General features: G+C 34.4%; 1 protein-coding gene across 8 annotated transcripts in view; it reads left to right on the plus strand.

The window, feature by feature from the left end:
* The window catches only part of LOC128170591 (unconventional myosin-Va-like), a 73292-nt gene that overhangs the window by 33616 nt on the left and 16744 nt on the right, over positions 1 to 22932 (plus strand). For 5 of the 8 annotated variants that reach the window (XM_052836370.1, XM_052836372.1, XM_052836374.1 and 2 more), the window contains 11 exons: positions 1574 to 1765; positions 1929 to 2018; positions 3226 to 3450; positions 3934 to 4027; positions 4399 to 4664; positions 4977 to 5060; positions 5952 to 6113; positions 12106 to 12282; positions 13715 to 13841; positions 15661 to 15696; positions 16790 to 16979. In XM_052836370.1, coding sequence (XP_052692330.1) covers positions 1574 to 1765; positions 1929 to 2018; positions 3226 to 3450; positions 3934 to 4027; positions 4399 to 4664; positions 4977 to 5060; positions 5952 to 6113; positions 12106 to 12282; positions 13715 to 13841; positions 15661 to 15696; positions 16790 to 16979 — 1643 coding nt within the window. The remainder of the gene's footprint in view (positions 1 to 1573; positions 1766 to 1928; positions 2019 to 3225; positions 3451 to 3933; positions 4028 to 4398; positions 4665 to 4976; positions 5061 to 5951; positions 6114 to 12105; positions 12283 to 13714; positions 13842 to 15660; positions 15697 to 16789; positions 16980 to 22932) is intronic. The other 3 variants (XM_052836377.1, XM_052836375.1, XM_052836378.1) reach the window with 3 other exon arrangements.

The following is a 22932-nucleotide window of genomic DNA, read 5'->3' on the forward strand; positions in this document are numbered from 1 at the left end:
ACTTTTTCTCGCAGCAACTAACCTTTTAAAATTGACATATAAAAAACTGAATTACCTTTGAGTTGCCCCCCCCCCCCCCCCCCCCCCCCCCCCCCGCCCCCCATGGATTAGGATTTAGAAGATTTTGGGAAATTCCAAATTATTTTTTTTGGCTTGTCAAGATCTTTTGGATGAGTCTGCCCCCCCCCCCCCCCCCCCCACACTTTCAAAAACGATGCTACGTGCCTGTGTGTCGAAAAAAGTCCGAAAATTCATATTATAAAAATGTGCGTAATTCAAATACAGATTAAAAACATGCAAAATAACATATCATTGATTTTGCAATCAATAAACATCGATAAAATCAACTCCCGTCAGTTCTTCGGTACTTTGATTAATGCTTTAGCAGTCAATAGACCAGAATATTTTTCCCGAGGTGCAGGGAACAGCTCAGTATGATCTATTGCCCGAGGCCAACAGCTGAGGGCAACAGATCATACTGAGCTGTTCCCTGCACCAAGGGAAAAAATTCTGGTCTATTGACTGTTCAAGCGTTAAATAATTGTTTTATTACCTAATTCCTTTTTTAGTTTTCGGGGTTTACAATTTGCATATTGCATAGGTTTTCTTGCCATTATGCAATATACTAAGATTTTTTTCATCTTTTACATGCACAAAAACTTGTTGCATGCATAACAACATCTCAATTTAATATTAGTTTACACAAAGAAGGGGGAGTCTTCAACCTATTAGATTTTAAATACATGTAGTCTTTTACCTTATATGAGGCTTTAAAACTGTTGATTATTTGATACTCCATTTTGATAACATTGAATTTGGTTTCACCAAGTTCTAAAAACAGCGTGTATGTAAAGGAATATACATTCCCTGAGAACTATCGAAAGGATGTAACATTAACATACCCGGGTTGCCGGTCCAATGGATTGCAGTCTATTGACAGGCGGTCTAATAGATCGCAGTCTATTGACTGGCAGTTCAAAATAGACGCAAATATTTAATTTGTAATAAAACAACAAAATCCCTTTGATTGGGTAGTAAAGGTAAATAGTCTGTAGTCAGACAGGTAAATAGTAAGGAGTCATATAGGTAAATAGTCAAGAGTCATACAGGTAAATAGTCTGTAGTCATATAGGTAAATGGTCAGTAGTCATACAGGTAAATAGTCTGTAGTCATATAGGTAAATGGTCAGTAGTCATACAGGTAAATAGTCTGTAGTCATACAGGTAAATGGTCAGTAGTCATACAGGTAAATAGTCTGTAGTCATAAAGGTTAATAGTCAGAAGTCAGACAAGAAAATAGTTGGTAGTCAGACAGGACAATAGTCGACAGGACCAGGAGGGAGTATGTCAAAGTCAGAAGGGCAATCATTGTCATACAGGTAATATTTTACCTGTATAATGTGGAATTGTCTGTCTTGGAGTCGGCAATAAGAGTGTTTAGCTGTACCTATTGGTTACTGTCTGGCATGTTTTATCTATTAAGGCGTTCCCTCTTCTTACAGTCTGCCTACTTTGGACGTGTTTTATTTTTATGATATTCAATCTGAATGATTTGTTCTCTCCGTCTTACAGTCGGCCATCAGAGGATACTTTGGACGGATGCTGTTTAAGCAGGAGCTCCACGAGCACCGTGCAATTACTATACAGAAGATGGTGCGCTCTTACCTGGCCAGGCGGCGCTACAAGAGGGTGATGCGGGGCATTGTGTTACTGCAGAGTCACTACCGGCGACGGAGGGCCAAGAAACAACTCAAAGTTCTCAAGGTCTGCCATATGTTTGTCTGTATCTACATTGCTGGGCTGTCATATATATTAGATATTTTCTGTATCCTGATAAAGCTTGCAAGCTTATTAATCCTTGATTAAACTGATTGGAATTTTTTCATTCCTTGTCAGACATTCAGTACTTTCATTCCTTTGATTTCAGATTGAAGCCAAATCAGTGGAGCATATCAAAAATGTCAACAAAGGCCTGGAGAACAAGATCATCCAGCTACAGCAAAGACTCGACGCCAAGGTCAGGGTCGTCTAGTCTTAAGATCTCCTTGTAATAGATCTGCTCAAAGAGGTGGATCCAATTATTCAATTAATTGGGTTTTTCCAATCGATCTTCATGTTAGGGTAGATCCAATAAATCTGCTATTAAATGGGTGGATCCAAAGCATCAGGTATAGGGGTGTTTCCAATCAATCTCATTGTAGGAGTGGATCTTATTTAGGGGTACAGGGGTACATCAATTCCTATTCTTATTCTTTATATGGGTTTTTTTTTATTCTGTCTTTCATTAGTCCCATAATCTAAACAGAAATTGCATAGATAATAGGGAACGAAAGTCAGATTGACAACAGCCAATCAAAAAACAGGAACAAAATACCAATCTGTAAAACCTTTTCTTCTTGGTTTTAGAGATGAATTCAGTAGCTACTAATTTATACCAGATTATAAACTATGTTAGGTCATTTTATGGTTTATACCAAGCGAAGCAGTTTATTAAAAAGTGTAAACTGTCCTAACCCAGTTGATATGAGTATCGGTATATACATGTATTGGGTATATTTTGATGTTATTTTTACTGTGACAGACAGCATTTTTTATGTGATATAAAATAAAATTTTCAGCCAATTAAATGGCATGTTACAACATAAATTAAACTATCCCTCTTCTCAATTTTTGATATATCAACACTGTTTAATTTTTATAGTGTGCACAGAAGTTTAAACCTATTGTTTCCTCAATAAAGTTACAAAAAAGTTTTCACCAGTTGATATTAGCTGTTTTAATTAAGGAATGAATTCAATATTTATTTGTTTTATACGAAATAAAATGGTTTGGGGCAGTTTACTCTTTATAAACCGCAAAGCGGTTTATAAAAAAGTGTAAACTGTTTCAAACCATTTCATATCGTATAAAACTAATAAATATTGATTTCATTGCTTATAATTCAATTTTTTTACTCTTCGTTGTAGAACAAAAAAGGTCATTTGACCTTTAAAATGACGTAAAATTGTACAAAATTCAAACGTAACATCAGGTGTATTGATACGTTTTTGTCATTAGTCTTTCTTTGACGTAGGCAACATTCTTTATAAGATATAAAATAATTTTTTAGCCAATCAGAAAGCACGTTACAACCAGAATTAAATTATTTTATTTTGACAATGTTTAATATTCTATATATGGTCAGGACTTATTTTGACATTGTTTTTTATTCTTTGTGTGCTCAGAACAAGGAGGGCATGAGTATAAAGGAACAAGAGGTGTACATCAAACAGCTGAAGGGAGAGCTGGAGAAACTTAGGTCCTCAAATGAGGAGGGCAAACGGTCCTCAAACAAGGTCAGCGAACTAATGCAGCAAATCAAGGACCTCCAGGAGGAGCTTAGCAGAGAGAGGGAGGAGAAACAGGTCCTCATCACCAAGAGCGAAGAGATGGTGAAGGAACATACTCAGGTTAGAGAGAGAGAGAGAGAGAGAGAGAGAGAGAGAGAGAGAGAGAGAGAGAGAGAGAGAGAGAGGTCCTCATCACCAAGAGTGAGGAGATGGTGAAGGAACATACTCACATGAGAGAGAGAGAGAGAGAGAGAGAGAGAGAGAGAGGAGAGAGAGAGAGAGATGCAGATCCTCATCATTGAGAGCAAGGAGATAGGGAAGCAGCATACTCAGGTGAGTGGGATATATATATATATATATATAGAGAGAGAGAGAGAGAGAGAGAGAGAGAGAGAGAGAGAGAGAGAAGAGAGAATGAAAGAGAAAGTCTGAAAATGAAAAAAAAAGAAAGGGAGATGGAAAGACATGAAGAAGAAAATGAGATGTGAAAGAACATTCTATAGCAAGTCACAGAGATTGACACAGAAAAATTTAAACACTGAAGATTTTGAAAAGGGGAGAACACACCCTATCTATAATAACCTAATTTTTTATATTATATAGATGTTGAGTAAGCTGGCTGAAGAAAAATGTCAATTAAAGGAGCAGTTAGAAGAAGCAAGCTTAAAGCTGCAACAGCAAGAGACAAAGACCGATGGTGAGATAGGTGTATCTTTGATTCATATTGTAAATAAAACTGAGCAAATCAGTGTGGGTCGATGTTTTAGTTTTACCTGTAGATGATACAGGTAATACATGTTGATCAAACATTTTCACCTGTAGATTTGACAGGTTATACAGGTAGATCAGAAGTTTTACCTGTAGGTATACTTTTTTGGTTGTATAGGTCGATCAAAGAATTTAACATGGAAATACTTTTTACTGTTTCAACTTTCATTTAACATCAACAGATTTTTAAAAAAAAAGGGTTTTGTGTGGGAAAAAATGCCTATTCTTCTTTCTGCTCTGGTTATTTTTTCTACTTTCTGTTTTTACTTTCATATTTTATCTTTTTTTTTATATCATCAGATGAGATGAAGAAGAAGTTGGAGGAAACGAACGCGCTGCTCGCGGCCGAGTTTGACTCAGAGCGAAGTCATCATCAGCGCTTGGTCAAGGAGCATGCTCGCCTTCAGCAGCGTCTCGAGAATCTCCAGTCTGAGATGGCCGTGATGAACTCTCCCGGGGGTCACAAGAGAACGCCCTCGGACATAAGTGCAATCAGTCTCGAGTCATATACGAGCTCAGTGTCTCCCGACGAAGTCAAGTACGACGATGAGGGACCCGAGGAAAAGGTCGGTACTTAGGGTGTACATCTTGAGCTCTGTAAATTACTGTGAAATCTTTATAAATCATGGTGGCTCAATTGTTGTAGTATTCACGGGTAAAACCAATGCATCCACAAAATTACATGTCAGTGAATAAGCAAAAAACTACGAAAATTGGCCCCCTTCAATTTAATTGATTCCACAGTGACTGGAAGACTTACAACAGAACATTCTAAGTGAATAAAATGAAGAAAACTTATATGAAGAACCCGAGGAATACTATGACAGTCAGATTTAACTTTAAAATGTTTTTAATTTTAGTATTTGTTGTTTTATCAGGACCAGGGATACGGGACAAAGAAGAAAAAGAAAGCTCCCGCGCCCCCCGCTCCCACGGCAAACGCCATGGAGAAAGAAATGAAGGTCAGGAAAGTGAAAAGTCTAAAAAGTTGATCAAAAATTTAACCCTTAGTCTCTCAAGGCATTGATTACAAAGAACATAGCTTGCTTTATTTTGTGTAACTATATTAAATGGCTAGCATACCTATTTTTTTTTACTGTTGCACTGATATAGTAAAATGAATTAAATGTAAATGGTATATGTGATGAAAAATTGAAAATATATAGTTTTAGGTTGTTTTGAAATGTTTTTATCTGCAAAAATGAGAATTTTGACTTTATTGAAATGGTGTCACTGATGGTCGTCAGTATGCATTGGGTGAATTTGAAATGTGACCAAAATGTAACCATTCTGCATACAAATAAAAAAAAGATTTGAAAGTAATGAGCGTAATTGTAAATTTTGTAATGACAAGTTGACTACGGTAACTAGCCGTGAACCTGCAAGCTACCTTAAATCTTTGACATTTGTTTATTCTTACTTGCTCATATTTTCCCTGTTGTAATAAACTCCCAACAGAAACTTATTGAAATAAACACCTACCAGTATTATTATATATTCTTATATGAAAGTATATAAGGAAGCTAATTTCAGTATATATACAGGTAATTATATGATCTGGGTTTTTTTTAATAAAAAAATGTTAGCATTCATTTTCTGTTAATTCAGAACATTTTTTTTCTTCACAAGCATTTTGCTAATCTGAAAAAAGAAAATATGTACACTCTTAAGCTTCTGTATAATTTGTGAAGGATTTTTAAAATGATGAGGAAAGTTTCAAAAGTTTGTGTACATCAAGAAGTAAGTGAAATCTATTACCTGAAAGTTAGCAGAAAAATACTAAGGTGGAGGATCTAAGATGTGTCAGTGAAATTTTGCAATGTTTGAGTGGCGGATCCTTCTTCTGTCTGTAGAATGTTGACATAGGACTGGTGCTAAAACTACAGAACAAGGTGAAGGAGCTAGAACGACAGCGCACGGAACTCGAGGAGAAGCTGGAACGGTATGAGGAGGAGACACCGCAGGGCACCACGGACACCGCGGTGATATCAGACTCCGCATTCAATGCTCTGAAGGTAAGGGTAGCAATTCGGTGGAGGAATTCCAGCATTTTGTTACAGGTGTATGTGTAAAAAGTGTGGGGTGGATCCAGCATTTTGTTACAGGTGTATGTGTAAAAGGTGTGGGGTGGATCCAGCATTTTGTTACAGGTGTATGTGTAAAAGGTGTGGGGGGGGGGGGGGGGAGGGGGATCAAGCATTTTGTTACAGTTGTATGAGTAAAAAATAAGGGTCCAAAAAGAGTAGTAGTCTTCTTCAATATGGATCCAAGATTTATTATAGGTTTATATTCATGAGTGAAGGATGTCTCCAGAAGAGAGGCAATCCTGGGGAGGGGATTCAACATTTTGTACCAGGTGTATGTATTATAGTGAGGGGTGGATCCAGCATTTTGTTACAGGTTTATGTGAAAAGTGAGGGATGGATCCCACATATTATCTCTTTTCCACCTGCCTTTTAATATAAATCTTGCTGGTAAAGAGATTTATAAACTGGATGAAATAGCATCACTGAGTAATGGAAAAGTAGCTGTCGGTTGTATCTTCTGAGATAAATGGCCGCTCCCCCCCCCTTCCCCTCCTCCTCTCCACCCTTGAGAGCTGTTCCTCCCCCTGTGTTCCTTTGTTGATGTAGCATGTGTGTCACTACTACCCCTATCTGTGTGTCTACAGGCATGTACTGCAAGACATCCAAGTGTACAACCAGTTTGTCAAAATCAGTTTACGAGAACCAGTTTATCTCAACCAGTTTACAAGAACCAGTTTATCTGAATCAATTTATCTGAATCAATCCAAGTTGTTTTTGGTTTGATCTAAAAACAGTGTTTCATTTTTTGTTTTTGTTTAGTAGACAAATTTCATTTCAATTTTTTTCTAATTATTTTGTGTTTTTTAATCTGTAAAATGCTGTGTATAGATTGAACGCCTTCCAAACTACTTTATATTGATTGGTTGAAATGATGTAGTTGTGCTTTACTGTGATTGGTTGATATTGTGTAGTTGTGCTTTATTGTGATAGGTTGGGAGTAGCTGCAGGTCTGTAGCTCCCGGTCTGAAAAAATTCGGATGGACGACCTGGGAGCTACAGTGCCTCCCATAATAAAAATCTGCAATTTACGGCGCACAAAAAAGTGCGCTAGCTTTGGACTGATTAACCTTATATCCAAACACATTCTGTACAAATATTTGATTCCAAAAAATTCCTCGGACATTTTACTACAGATATCGTCACTTCACTTGCATCTGATATTCTTTTAAACACTATCACCAGTCCCGTAAAGTGAAGTGGAGCAGTTTGTTTACACGTGAAAATGGCGACTCTCGATCTCGACGTAAATTAATATTATACTTCGTTTTCCGAGGTCGGTTAGTATGTTTAATAGAAAGTCTGAGGCAAGTAAAGTAATGATGTCAGTAGTAAATTTCCTGAAAAAATGAATGGTACTAACTGTTTTCACAGAATTTGTGTGCAAATAAGGTTAATTAGTCCAAATATAGCGCACTTTTTTGTGCGCCGTAAATTGCAGATTTTTACTATGGGAGGCACTGTAGCTCCCAGGTCGTCCATCCGAATTTTTTCAGACCGGGAGCTACAGACCTGCAGCTAGGTTGGGAGGTAACTAGCTCGAGGGAAATCATTTAGTTAGATAACAGAAAAAATATGTAGATGCTGCTCAAATTTGAGCAAAAAAAATTATGATTTATTGCTTTGCTTTTCAAAGTTGAAATTGATGTTAGATAGAATTAACAAAACATATATGTTTGATAGGTGAGACTTATGAAAGATGGTCAAAATTAAGGGAGTGACCTCTTTATTAAAGATAACTCTGTTTTGTAGTCCCTGGTCTATTTTTGTGTTACCATCTGTGCGTAACTTGTACTTGATAATACTCCAAATAATATATTGCTTTCAAACAAAAAAACCCCACAAAGCTAACAAACTGAATAAAAGGAACAATAACCAACATATAAGGGAGATAACTTCTGTATCCAAGAAAGACAACTCTGTTCTGATCTTTATTGACCCTGTTGTATATTTTTCCTTCTTTGTACAGTGGGGAGCTGATGTTAAGGCAGTACACAGGCTGAGTTATTTCTGTTCTCTACATAGACTTGTACATCTCTGTGTTCAGTATATCAATGAATGGAGTCTATAGCCATGTTAAATATTACACTGCATTGTGGTTCATTACTCTATAACAAACATTGTGATACCAGCTGATACTTTTATTGGTATATCAGAAGGCTGTGTAAGAATGCTGGGTGGTTAACATATCACAAAATCATCAGATCAACTGGGCAGTTTCAAAAATTATTGTAAAGAATAGATCAAAAATTATTGTGAAGAATAAGTCAAAAATTATTGTGAAGAGTAGATCAAAAATTATTGTGAAGACTAAGTCAAAAATTATTGTAAAGAATAGATCAAAAATTATTGTGAAGAATAAGTCAAAAATTATTGTAAAGAATAGATCAAAAATTATTGTGAAGAATAAGTCAAAAATTATTGTGAAGAATAAGTCAAAAATTATTGTGAAGAATAGATCAAAAATTATTGTGAAGAATAGATCAAAAATTATTGTGAAGAATAGATCAAAAATTATTGTGAAGAATAGATCAAAAATTATTGTGAAAAATAAGTCAAAAATTATTGTGAAGAATAAGTCAAAAATTATTGTGAAGAATAAGTCAAAAATTATTGTGAAGAATAGATCAAAAATTATTGTGAAGAGTAGATCAAAAATTATTGTGAAGAATAAGTCAAAAATTATTGTAAAGAATAGATCAAAAATTATTGTGAAGAATAAGTCAAAAATTATTGTAAAGAATAGATCAAAAATTATTGTGAAGAATAAGTCAAAAATTATTGTGAAGAATAAGTCAAAAATTATTGTGAAGAATAGATCAAAAATTATTGTGAAGAATAAGTCAAAAATTATTGTGAAGAAAAGTCAAAAATTATTGTGAAGAATAGATCAAAAATTATTGTGAAGAATAGATCAAAAATTATTGTGAAGAATAGATCAAAAATTATTGTGAAGAATATATCAAAAATTATTGTGAAGAATATATCAAAAATTATTGTGAAAAATAGATCAAAAATTATTGTGAAAAATAAGTCAAAAATTATTGTGAAGAATATATCAAAAATTATTGTGAAGAATAGATCAAAAATTATTGTGAAGAATAGATCAAAAATTATTGTGAAGAATAAGTCAAAAATTATTGTGAAGAGTAGATCAAAAATTATTGTGAAGAATAAGTCAAAAATTATTGTAAAGAATAGATCAAAAATTATTGTGAAGAATAAGTCAAAAATTATTGTAAAGAATAGATCAAAAATTATTGTGAAGAATAAGTCAAAAATTATTGTGAAGAATAGATCAAAAATTATTGTGAAGAATAGATCAAAAATTATTGTGAAGAATAGATCAAAAATTATTGTGAAGAATATATCAAAAATTATTGTGAAAAATAGATCAAAAATTATTGTGAAAAATAAGTCAAAAATTATTGTGAAGAATAAGTCAAAAATTATTGTGAAGAATAGATCAAAAATTATTGTGAAGAATAGATCAAAAATTATTGTGAAAAATAAGTCAAAAATTATTGTGAAGAATAGATCAAAAATTATTGTGAAGAATAAGTCAAAAATTATTGTGAAGAATAGATCAAAAATTATTGTGAAGAAAAGTCAAAAATTATTGTGAAGAATAGATCAAAAATTATTGTGAAGAAAAGTCAAAAATTATTGTGAAGAATAGATCAAAAATTATTGTGAAGAAAAGTCAAAAATTATTGTGAAGAATAGATCAAAAATTATTGTGAAGAAAACTGTCAGCCAACTTTTATTTTAAAAAATAAACAGCTAGGAAAACAGTTTACTAGGATATGAACTTGGTTGGTCACATGATAAAATCATGTGAAGCCCAAAGGGCTTCTCAGAAGAATTGATCACGTACCAACCAAGTTATTATCCCTGTAAACTTTTTAACATTGCTTATATATTCATGTTTGAGAAAGGCAAATAGTTCAGAATCATCAATACAATGGAGTTTTTATGATAACAGTAATGCATCTGTCAAGCGTTATGCAAGTGCAGTAATCATTGTTATGTCATAAAAAAGTTCATTCAAAATTGACCGTTTTTGTTATTCTATAAGTTCATATAAGGAAGCATAATTATTTACAAATTTAAATATTCACAAACTACTAGAGATATACAGATATACTGGTTGGTCACAACTAATTTTCTCATCTTTATCTATGTTTATTAAACCTATAGTACAAGGACTCATTCGCGACGAGAATTATTTGCGATGACAAGGCGCTCGAGAGCTTTGCAAAGATTTCTCCGATACAAATAAAGTTGGTTTACAGTAAGTGAAGTTATGTATTCCCATATGTTTGCCTGACTGGAGAATATTTCTGTGTTTTTGTACAGAGCTCTTCAATGAAAGGAGGTTGAAATAGCCTAAAATTGCTCATGACCATCCAGCTGTCTTAACAGACCAAAGTTTTATTTTTTCATTATCTTGACAAACACAAGATTCAAAAGATATATTAGATTTACTTTTTATTGCCGATTTATATTTCTAAATGGAAATGATTGTTTTGTTTTATCAGTACTATTTTTTTAAAACTTTTAAAAGGTGAATAAAATTTACCAACAGTTTTTTAAAACTTTTTATTTTGATATATTAAGCATTTCTGTCTCAATCTTTCTTTCTCTCTTTCGTGTTTTTAAGAGTTTTAATCTTAATTAAAACTGTACATTGCATTAATCTGCATGCTGATGTTCAGCATTGGTTACAGAGTTGTTGGGTGTATGACAGAGAGTTGTGGAGTAGTGGGGCAGAGTTATTCAAGAGAATTTATAGCAATATGATAAAGATGGTGGCGGTCTGTAGAGCTTAACAGAGACCAATGATACACAGGGAATGATGGATGATTAATAGGGAATGATGGGAATTAACAGGGAATGATGGGTGATTAATGAGGAATGATGGGAATTACCAGGGAATGATGGGTGATTAATGGGGAATGATGGGAATTAACAGGGAATGATGGGAGACTAAATGGTTATGATGAAAATTTAACAGTTAATTAAGGAAAGAGGTAGGGAGTCTTGGGTATTACAGTGTTTCTAGCTTTTACAGTATTACTAACTTTTATGATGCAACTTCCTGTGAAGATACTGGAGCTTTTCAGGGTCACATAAAAAACAATTTTGCCCTTGATGTTTTGTGCATAGAATCAAAATTATTAGGATAAAAGTTACGTTAGGTGATTTTTCACAGTTGTGTAGTTCATCAAATTAGTTATCGAGTATGTTAAACACAAAAGCAAGACTGGTTCATGAAGTTTCAAGAGCAATTTTGAAAAAAAATACTAATTGCTAGCAGAAGGAAAAGGATTACATTAATGTTTAAAGTTCAATTTGGAGCATTATGTCGTTGTGCTAGCCGAGTGATTTCCCTTTGATAGAGTTGCCTCCCTTTTAGACAGGTTATATAGAAAGTGAGTAGACACCGTTCACGTGTTTCGTTGTATGTTGTATAATTCTGTGTTGTATAATTCTGTGTTGTATTTTGCTTTCATTGTTTCACTTTTATTTTTCCTGAGGGGGATCTAGAAACTACATTAATTCTATTTATCAATCATTGCATTGAGTTGGCCAACCATTTCGATAATTTTTTCCTTCATTAGTTTTTCAACAAAAAGTTTTAAGTTTTACAAAATTCCATAACAGTAGACCATACAAATACCATTCATTTCAACCCTTTTTGGAGAAGTGAGCTGATTTATTTATTGTTGATTTATCAACATGGATGCAAACAATCAACGACCAAAAAAAGTAAGATCCACCAAAATTTTGATAAGCATTTGACTGCATGAGAACCTAGATCCTCCTCTCATATTATCATTTGACCTTCACATTTGATTTGACTTCCTCTCAGTTATTTTAAGCACCTTGTCTCCTTCTTTTTCCCTCCTGTCCTCCCCAGCAACAACTTGTAAATGCCGACGATGTCCAGCTTGTGATCAAACTCCAGAAACGAGTCGCGGAACTCGAGATGACCAAGTCCAAACTCGCCGATGAACTCGACGAGAGAGAAGATGAGGATGAGGATAAGTCGGGATTTAAAATCACGACTCCTGAGTTTGCATACAATAACTTAAAGGTAATGCTCAGGGTTCACTGAATACCGTATTTTCCCGACGACTCGTCGATGCGGAAGACTCGTCGAATTGCTCATTTTTAGCCAAAATTTTAACAAAATCCTACGATACGTCGATCTCAGACCATACGTCGATCTTATCACTTCAAAATGGCCTATAAAACTGCAGTAACATTATCAGTGTATGATGCCACGATGTCACCGATATTGCTACCAATTATTATTAATGATTAACATTTAAACAATTAAGCTTTATACTTATGCATCAAATTTTCAAATACCGGCAACTTTTACAAAGTCGCTTGCATTTTAAACAATTCCCGATATCGCGTGTTATGCAAAACTAAACTTACTTTGTCAGAAATATTTTATTCCCAAGCATTAAAATAAGTATCCACTCTGACTATCGCCAGTGTATTCGCCATTATGTAACCAGCCACCTGTTGACTCGGCGCGTGGTCAATGTTTGTTTAACAATTTCCGGTGTCATAGGCATGCACCTGTCTCGTGTCGGACTTCAAAGGGGGATCTCAAGTGCAGAAAGCTTAGCAATTACTATGATTTGATGAAACTTGTTTACTTTGTATCCAGTAATGCAGTTACACGCTATTGTTTTACATAGACACTGTTAGAAATAGATCGATCATTTGTACGACTTGATAATGACGATACCGGACCTACTGCAATATTTTCTTCCATTCAAACTTGGTTTCAATTTTACTGCGCAATGTTATCTTCCTACTAGTGATACATAGAACCATGTGACGATGTGTTTTAAAAACGGAACGGTAAAACTTTTAATTGATTAAAGACAATGTAACATTTTTTAATAACTGTTGTTATTATTATGTATTTAAGTGTTGACAGATGAGTGAAAATGATAATTATTAAAGATGAACAGTGAATTCAACAACGTAATTTTCAATCACACAGCCAACTCAAGATGATTAAAACCAAGATTTTTAATGCTATTTTTAAAAAATTTCTGACGTCGAGCCTACGACAAGTCGAACAAGACGATAAGTCGGGTGCTCTGCTTCAGAGGAAAAAAATACCGACTAATCGTCGGAATAATACGGTACTCGAGTTTGTGTACAATAACTCAAAGGTAATACAAAGGCTCTATGTATACTGGAGATTGAGTACAATTACTTAGAGGTAATTTTAAGGGAATATTTTACACTCGAGTTTGCAAACGATGACTTATAAAGGTGATTCATAAGATTTGTAGTACATCTGAGTTTGCATACAAGAATTCAATAACAAGACAATCAGAATGGGCCAGGGGGTGGGACTCTTTAGGAGACAGAATTGACCATGGGGTGGGATTCTTTAGGGTACAGAATGGGCATGGAATAACAATTGCTCAATGGCATAATCTTTATTTTAGATGCAGGGTCTATTAATATCAGTACTTTGATTTTTTGTTCATTAGATGCAGGAACTACAAAATGAAAATGACAAGCTGAAGAGAGAAGTCAACAAGTTGATGAAGTCAATCTCCGAAAACGTCAGCTTCGAGAGAGGCGGCACTAATTCCCCGGCCGGCAAAGAGTTCATGGGTAAGACGATTTCTAGGGTTACAGGGGTCAAGGCCAGGTGAAGGTCATTGGTTTTGTGGGAGAAGGGGTTATAAGTGTAGTGATTGGTGTTGTGCTTCTCTTATACTAACTTAAGCCACGTACTTTATAAACTTGTTTGTTTGCTTTGTTTGCCCTTTTCCGACTTGAAGTTTTAATTGTTAATTTTAAGGTGGTATGGGACATCTGTCGATATTAATATGGATTAAAGTACTATATAATTGAAAAATTTTCACTGGTTTAGAATTTTCAAATTTTACAATATTTAACCAAAAAATAGCTTTTATAAATATTTGAAAAATTGTAAAACCTCCAGCGGGATTCGAACTCATGACTTACAGGTTCGTTGTAAACCCTCTAACCCACTGCGCTACGGAGTTAGGTGACCATTTTTGGAAAGAAACTACTTATATAATTACACTTTGTTTTATTGTTTATTTCGATAAACAATACGTCACAACATGGAAGTGTCCCATACCACCCTAATGGATTTATTCGTGCTTTCCGAAGTCAGTGTTATAGTTGTGGTCTGTGGGTTGGGCATTTTTTTTAATTCTAATTCAAAGTCTCTTAAATATCAAACATCCATTTTAATGTGGTAGAAAGCAGATTTACTAACAACTGGATTCTTCATTTCAAACAGGGTTAGGGTTAGGGGCAGATTTGCAGAGAGCATTATGGTAGTCCATCCATAACTATCATATTTCATATCTAATAAATTGCAAGTTTGATCACTAAAATCTTAGTGTGATTTTAAGAAGTTTATTGAATAATAAAGTTTCACCTTTAAGATCTTTAAAAAAAAATAATTTTAATAAATTTATCATAGGTTGAAGTTTACATTGAAGTCTATGAGAAAAATGCATTTTTAAATATATTTCTTTAGTACAAGTAATTTTCTCATTCACATTCACATTCCTCTTGGTAAAAAGTTGCAAAAGCTTTCTCCGTATTTGAATATGCTAAAATGATTCATAATTTAACATACATATTTTGAGAAAATGATTTTTTCAATTTTCTTAAAGGGCAGGCAACTCTTTTAAAAAGTTTTAAGTGCACAATGTTCATTTAATTGACTACATATATACACCAAAGTTTGGTCTATGTCAGCCTCCTAATAGATTTATAGCATGTATTTGATATAGTATAGATCAATCAAACTTGTTAAATTCACCTTAGTTATGGATGGACTACCTTAATATGAAATTCTTCTGGTGTATTTTTTCTTCAGTCATTTGGAATAAAGCACACAAACATTTTTCTTAAAGATGGCTTAAGTGTGTTACTTCTTAGAATTAACTGTGCATTAATGTGCTTTTTTCTCTCAGATAATTTCTTCTTTTGCTTTGCAAAACTCATTGTATTCAATTTTACACCACACAATAGCTGTAAAAAATGTTTAGTATTAGTATTAACCATTTTACTACCAAAAAAGTTGAAATAACAAATGAATGTAAAGAATTATAAGATTTGTGTCAAAAACTTAAAAAATTAAAATTTTATATTAAGAATTTCTTCCTTTTGGGAAAGTAGAATATTTTGAATTTTTTATGCATCAAATCTTTGAAAGAAAAGTCTCATAGAAATTCTTTGTAGTGTTAAATAGTTTTCTGTTTTCTTTTTCTATATATTCCTTCTGTCTGCATGCTTCTCTTCACTGTGATTGGCTGAAATGTTGTCATGTGACTTCTGCTTGCGGTGTGATTCGTCCTTTGAAAAAAAAAATCACATGAATAACTTTGATTGGCTGCTACTAACATCTGCTGTGTTTTCTCTGTTTTGATTGGCTGATTTTGAAAAGATGCAAAAGTAGAGGACCAAATGAAAGCTTTCAGAGGTATAAGTATCAGGAAATATTGACATTTATTGTGTTATTTACTTATCTATTGCCTGAATATATGTTAACAGATATGTGAATCACAAGATATCATATTATTCCACTAGCTTTATGTGCAATTATAAGCTCCTATGATGAGCCTGCTTCTAAAAGTACTCATCAGATTCCAGAAATAGTTAAATGAGACAGACACTAGAAGCATGTTTAAACTTAATTTCCGTAGCATACTATAGGTATAAACACTGCTGTCTATGATTTTCAGGGGAGAAAATATACAAGCATCACTTTACTGTCATTATTCATACATATGATTTAATTAACAAAATGTAATATGCAATGCCATTTTTGATGTATCATGTAGTTTTACCTAACATTATATGTAACAAATCTGTGAACTAATCTGTGTACTTATATCTACTGAAAAAAGCAATTCTAATGGTGCCTGTATTTAACTCCTTGGTTGGAACTGAGAGGGGGCATGTATAATGTATACCTTTGTTTAGCCAATTGCTAAGTATAGTTAACACAAAGAAGTATATATGGGGTGTAATAAAACCTTATAAACTGATATAAACCCTATGTAATCAAAATTACTGTGTACAATTGGTTTTTCGATATATACCTAGAGAAAATAACATTATTTATCGGAAGCAAAAAGATTTTAATGTTCACAAGATGTCATTAATGTTCACAAGATGTCATTAATGTTTACCAGATGTCATTAATGTTCACCAGATGTCATTAATGTTCACAAGATGTCATTAATGTTCACAAGATGTCATTAATGTTTACCAGATGTCATTAATGTTCACAAGATGTCATTAATGTTTACCAGATGTCATTAATGTTTACCAGATGTCATTAATGTTCACAAGATGTCATTAAAAATGACATGATTGTTATGTAACAAAAGTAACAATTATAATGTAATGTAATACACATGAATAATATGTAATAATTATATAAAATTGCATTCACATTCAATTATGACAAAAAGTAGCAAATAAGGAATGCAATGAATTTAAGCTTTTTTTAATGTGATGCCTATAAAAGAAACAAAATTGTAGTGACAATTTAAATTTTGTTTTTTCAGAACAATTCACAGCGATGTCGGATGAATTAGAGCGACGCCGCGAGGAATGCTTACAGCTGAGAGCAATGCTTGCTGAGAAGAGCATCACAACGCACGCCATAGCGAAGGAGTCGTACGGCGGAATGGATGACATAGTGAACGAAGACAACGAACTCGCACTAGCCTACAGGACTCAGAAAGAACTCAACAGGTAAATAATGAAGAACTCAACAGGTATCTCAAAGAACTCACCAGGTATCTCAGAAAGATGTTTACAGATAACATAGAATAACTGAACAGGTAACACAGAAAGAACTTAACATTTAGACATGGAGTATACTTACTTAAAAGTTTTTAGAAAGAATAGGTTTGTAGTCAAACTGAATACAATGGACAATGAGCTCGCACAGAGAGAGAGAGAGAGAGAGAGAGAGAGAGAGAGAGAGAGAGGAAGAGAGGAAGAGAGAGAAAAGAGAAAGAAAGGATGAACAAAAAAGAGAAATTAAAGTGATTATAAAGAAGAGACCACTGAAAAAAAGAAAAGATGACCATAACATACATGTAGGGAGTAAATAATATAATGATGAGAGAGAGAGAGAGAGAGTTGAATCACACTCGTGGATTCAATGTGATTCCTTGAACCAGAACAATTCAGTGAAGAAGAGAGATCCAAATGGAATTCAAATATTGGGACTGTCTTTCTATATAGACAGTGTCTGGGACTAACTTTCTATAGGCACAGTGGCCGGGACCCCTGGTTTTCTTTGACTATTCAAGATATCAGTGTTCAACATGCTGAAGTTATACTGAAATAACTGCTTTGGATAAAAGAATACTCGGATATCCTGTGATGGTTGTGTGTCTGATCCAATTTGAAACATATATGAAGCAGATTGATCTCACTGTGACCTAACCTTGACCTCACACTGATGTTGTGGAGAAGGAGGTTCCTGACCAGCAGTGTTTAAGGTCAGTACCCGCTATATAGTAGTGTTTTACTCACAATTTTATTGCTTATCATATATATTACCTCCACATTGTAACCCCCCCCCCATTTTGTGTGTATACAATGTACATGTAATTAGAACTGTGGGTGTGTGCACTATCATATACACATTATTGATACAGAGATTGTCATAATATTATCACCACCCTGTAGCTATAAGATGTAACAATAATGAGAGTTAACCCCCAACCAACCCCTCTGTATAAATAGATCTATGTGTGATCACACAGTATGGACAGATATCATGTACCCACCTCTAATACAGAAATCTTCATTAATTTTCACCTGTAAAAGTAATAATTAGAGGTTTTGAGACCACCCCTGTCTGTAGATAAACCTTAGTTGGTGGAGAGACTTTATAAAACTGGGTACACAGGTAAAAATCTCACCTGTATCAAATCATCAGGTGTAACACTGGACAAACATTCAGCTCCTTTGTGTACCTGTGCTGTGTACCTTTAATGTTACATACCTGTATTATATAGCTCTGTTAATTACCTGTGTATAAGCGCCATAGCTTTAGGTATTTGCTGTAGGTAAAAACTTCAAAGGTTTTTTGCAATCTTCCAGTCATTTTCCACATGATGTTGATATAACTGTTAGTGGTTGATATCTGTAGCTATTCATAGATTACATGATCTTAATTTTAGCTTCAATATTTATTAGGGAGATTCCCCTCTTGATGTTGATATAACTGTTAGTGGTTGATATCTGTGGCTTGTTATTCAGGAGACTGTTCTTAGCTTTATGATCATGTGGTCATCAATCATCAAGTCATTAACATCCCGGCCTCCCCCTCTCCATCACCCCCTTCCCGCTCCCTCTCCCCCACCCCTTCTCCCCCATAAAAATAAGGTAATATTTTAAAATTCTGTAAGTATGACTGATTAATAAAGAAATAGGACAAAAATGGTCATGATAATTAATACCTTCTCAAATTGGTGTACAAACTATTATACCAAAACAGACTGTGTGAGAGATAAAGATGAGGATTGTACATGATTGACTCAGAGTTAAACAGGAAACACCCAGTACATGTTCAGTCCACTAAAGCTTATATATAAGGCTAAACATTGGACAGAGTCATGGTGGCTGACTCTTAAGCCATGGGCATTTAAAGCAATTAGTGAATTAATGAACAGTGAATTACAACTAATTATAATGACATTAACAAATAGCGATAATGAGGTTTAATTGCTATAGTGTAATGTATCTACAGGTGGAATTTCACACCTGATGACAGGTGTTATTGAGCAAAGTTACCTTGTTTTGTGTAAACAATAAAACACAAGATCCTTCCACAATGTTTACATAATGTTTACATGAGCCAGCGTTTCCTATTGTTTAACTGATCTGTGTAGACTATTCTGCTACATTTCTATTATCGATGTTAACAAAACATCGCTCACAGCTTTCAAGCAGGTTCGTGTGCCAAACGATGTGGATGGATACCTGTAAACTGTGCACACCTGTAATTAGTACCACTCAGTGACCTACATTGGATTATAACACCCATCAGGATACCTGGATTTTTACCTGTGTGCAGATTTTTATTTGGATGCCTCCATTTTTTTGGTGGTACCTTAGTTAACACTAATATTTTACCACTCGGTGACCTATATTGGATTGTTGTCTGGATTTTTATTGTGATGCCACCAATTTATTTGTGGTACCTTCAGAGACTTATATTTTGCCATAAAACAGTGAGTTGTCTCCCTTCTTGTCATTGTCGACCTGAAGTGTAGTTTAGTCAGCTGATGGTCAACATGTTATCGAATGTTATTAAAATTTAATGAGATTTTTGGGCATAAAATATCATTTATTAGTACAGAAAATCCTGAAATGTAGTTTAGGCAGATAATGGTCCAGCCATGCACTGGTACCCATGTGATCTGGCTCTAAGTTTTATGAGATTTTTGGCCATAAAATATCAATTAGTAAAAAAAAAAATCCTTATATTTTAATATGCAAAAAAAAATAAGGTCTACTAATCTATTTTTTTACCAAGCTCTTCTATATGAGGGAGATTGGTTTAGTTTAAAAATGGCCCCTGACCATCCAGCCACCTTAATTGTCTACCTGTGATGTTCACCTGTGATTCACCTGTCTCCCCTTGGAGCTGTAGGATTTCGTTTTGTGTGTGTTGACATGATGTTAACTCTTTTTAAGACTTCCTGAGTCACTCTCCTCTCATTCGTTCATTAACAATGAATTAAATCTGCTTAATTAAGACAAAGTAGATTTGTTTATTGCTATAAGACCCTCCGTGTGTCGCCTGGTATACACATGTAGAGGGCCTTGTTTTGTCTGGGTCAGTCTTTTCAATCAATATTTTCAAGGAATCCAACTTGTTTATTGGAAACACAGTCATTTGTTACATGAGCGCTATGAATAAACAATTTATTCAATTCAGAGTCAAATTATTACCAACAGATGTTGTATCGGTTTATCAAGGGGAGGATACATATAGAGGCTTTGTCTGTTTTCCATTCCATATTGAATAAAAATATAGTTATATTAAATGTATTACATGTATATATAGGATTTTAGCAAGAGTTGTTTTGTACAGTACAAATATTATGATATTAAAACTTGCCCAGGATATATAAAATAAAATTGAATATATTGTAATGCATAGATGTGTATTATATTATAAATTTCAATAACATTTAATTTTGATGAAATTTATAGATGACCCCATGCTCAGATTATGAAGTAATGGAAATGCTATTTGGATATGTATGCATATTATGTAGTAATATATTATTAATAGTAAATACAAATGCATACAATAAATAAATGTACTTTATGACAATTTGAGAGCTACATGAGTTCTGTAAGTCCATCAAGTTCCATACAATGCTTTGTTTCTATTATAATTGTTCTATCTGACCAAATACAAGATAAAAGAGAGGGTGGGAAGGGGGGGGGGTCAGGTGATTGGAGTGAATTGAACAGGTTATGGATTGGATTATTACAATCTGTATATTATTGTAAACAGTGAAGTCGTCAGAGAGTTAAGGGGGGGGGGCTACGTATTCTCCATATTTATATATTATTGTAAACAGTGAAGTCAACAGAGAGTTAAGGGGGAGGCTATTCTCCATAATTATAATTGGATTATTACGATCCGTATATTATTGTAAACAGCTAATCTCAGGCAGAAGCTGACAGAGAATTAAGCCATTGGGGAAGCTATTCTCCGCTATACAACAACAAAAATGAACAGATTTCAAAGACTCCATTGTCAACGTATGAAAAAAAGTATTTAAATGTGTCAAAAGTTTTGCAGTAGTGATTTAAAGATCTACAGTGATAAACTATGAGGCCAGAAAACTATCTCCATTTAAAGCTCAATTTGCGGGTGATATTATATAATCGGACATAGAGAGTTTCATTCCCTGATGTACAGATATCTCTAGATGTGTATTAGAACAGACAAAAGCCCCCAAGTCACCGAGGATGTGACAAAAGAAAGCCAGTTTTGAATCGGTCCCCATGGAATTCAATCAGGCATATTACCTGTGCACAGGTACAAAAGAATTGAGGAGAAAACGAGGAATTTTAAGTTTAAGAAATGAACATCGAGTGACTTTGTAAAACTGGACTTTGGGGTTAATGTGGTATAGACCGGAAACAGGGTTTTTAAATTGTGACTGTGTCAGTGTGAAGTACACAGTGCAGTGTCTCAATTTGCAATTGAGATGTAAATAATACAGTGTCTGTGATATTGTGATCTCTAACATAGTACATTCAGTGACTATGTGAATATGTGGAACTATGAATAGTGTGTACAATAAATGTAATGTACAATACAGGGTTTAAGAGGAAGTGACATGGAGACATGGGATATACAGAGGTATAGATATATATTATATTCTGTACAATGGGGACTGCTCGAGATCTGGTGTGAGATTGTGTCTGGTCGGTACTATATGGCCGCCCCGGGACTGTTAGGTACTGTGTATACCCGGTCGGTACTATATGTGTAAGGTTTAGGGAAATGTAGGGGTTAAGGGTCAAGAGAAATACAGGCAATGTCATCATTACTAGAAACTGTCCATAGGTATGTGGTGGACAGTTGGGTGGGTGGGGGGTGGGGGGGGGTGATGCCAAGGGGTTATGGAGGGGGGGAAGGGGGAGAGGCAAAGATAAGAGAAAACTCACGTGAGAAAGTTTGCGCCTGTTTTCTGCTTGTATACTGATGTTAAGTCAATGTGACATCATCGTAAGTCACATTGGAATTAAGGAGGAAGGAAGCTTTAGGCGTTTAAATGACTTTTAAAAATATTGGAAAATAATATGATCTTAGAACTTTGCTTATACATCATGCAGCTAATTTTGCTTCTTTTGGAAGAAGGATATCTATTTATGGTTACTTTACTATATGGATTTGATAACTGTGAAATTTTATGTTGAGGGATCCTACTCCCCCCTCCCCCACCCCACCCACAGGGATCCTACTCGCCCACCCCACCCCCAGCCCACTCCCCCACCCCCCCCCCCCCACCCCCCAGCCCACCCACAATTTCCACCAGACCTTCTAGATGTAAGCATGAATATATGCTATTATTTCAGTAGATAATTACCAAACTTTACTTTACAATTTTTTTTTTTCATCCAATGCAAGTTTGATATCCATTGCTTAAATTCTTATAATCTTTGATGACATGACATGAGGTGTCATGGGAAATCACTCTGCTGTCCACTGCATTCCTTAAATTTTGGCAGTTACTGTTGTAGAATTGTCAATGTCAAGATGTGTCTGTACCTCCAATCTACCAATCAATGATGTTTGTCTGTTCATCCATCTGTCTATCATTTCCATCTCTATTTATCTACCTGTGATCTATACAGTAAAACATGCTTATAACGAAGTCCCAGGGACAGGCAATTTTACTTTGTTATAAGCATAGTTTGTTATATCCCTCAAGTTTACAACATGAAATTGAGTCTTGGGGATTGAAATTCACTTCGCTGTAAGCGTCAATTCATTATAAGTGTGTTCGCTATAACCGTGTTTTACTGTATTTGTCTGTCCATCCATTGTTCTATTTATGGGGGACAAAATGATCATAACTATGAATAATGACATTTTTAATTGATAATTGAAATCTAAATTGATTCACTTTTATATATTATAATTACGTTCAGTGTA

Source organism: Crassostrea angulata, chromosome 2, assembly GCF_025612915.1.
Source record: "Crassostrea angulata isolate pt1a10 chromosome 2, ASM2561291v2, whole genome shotgun sequence".
NCBI classification, from domain to species: domain Eukaryota; kingdom Metazoa; phylum Mollusca; class Bivalvia; order Ostreida; family Ostreidae; genus Magallana; species Magallana angulata.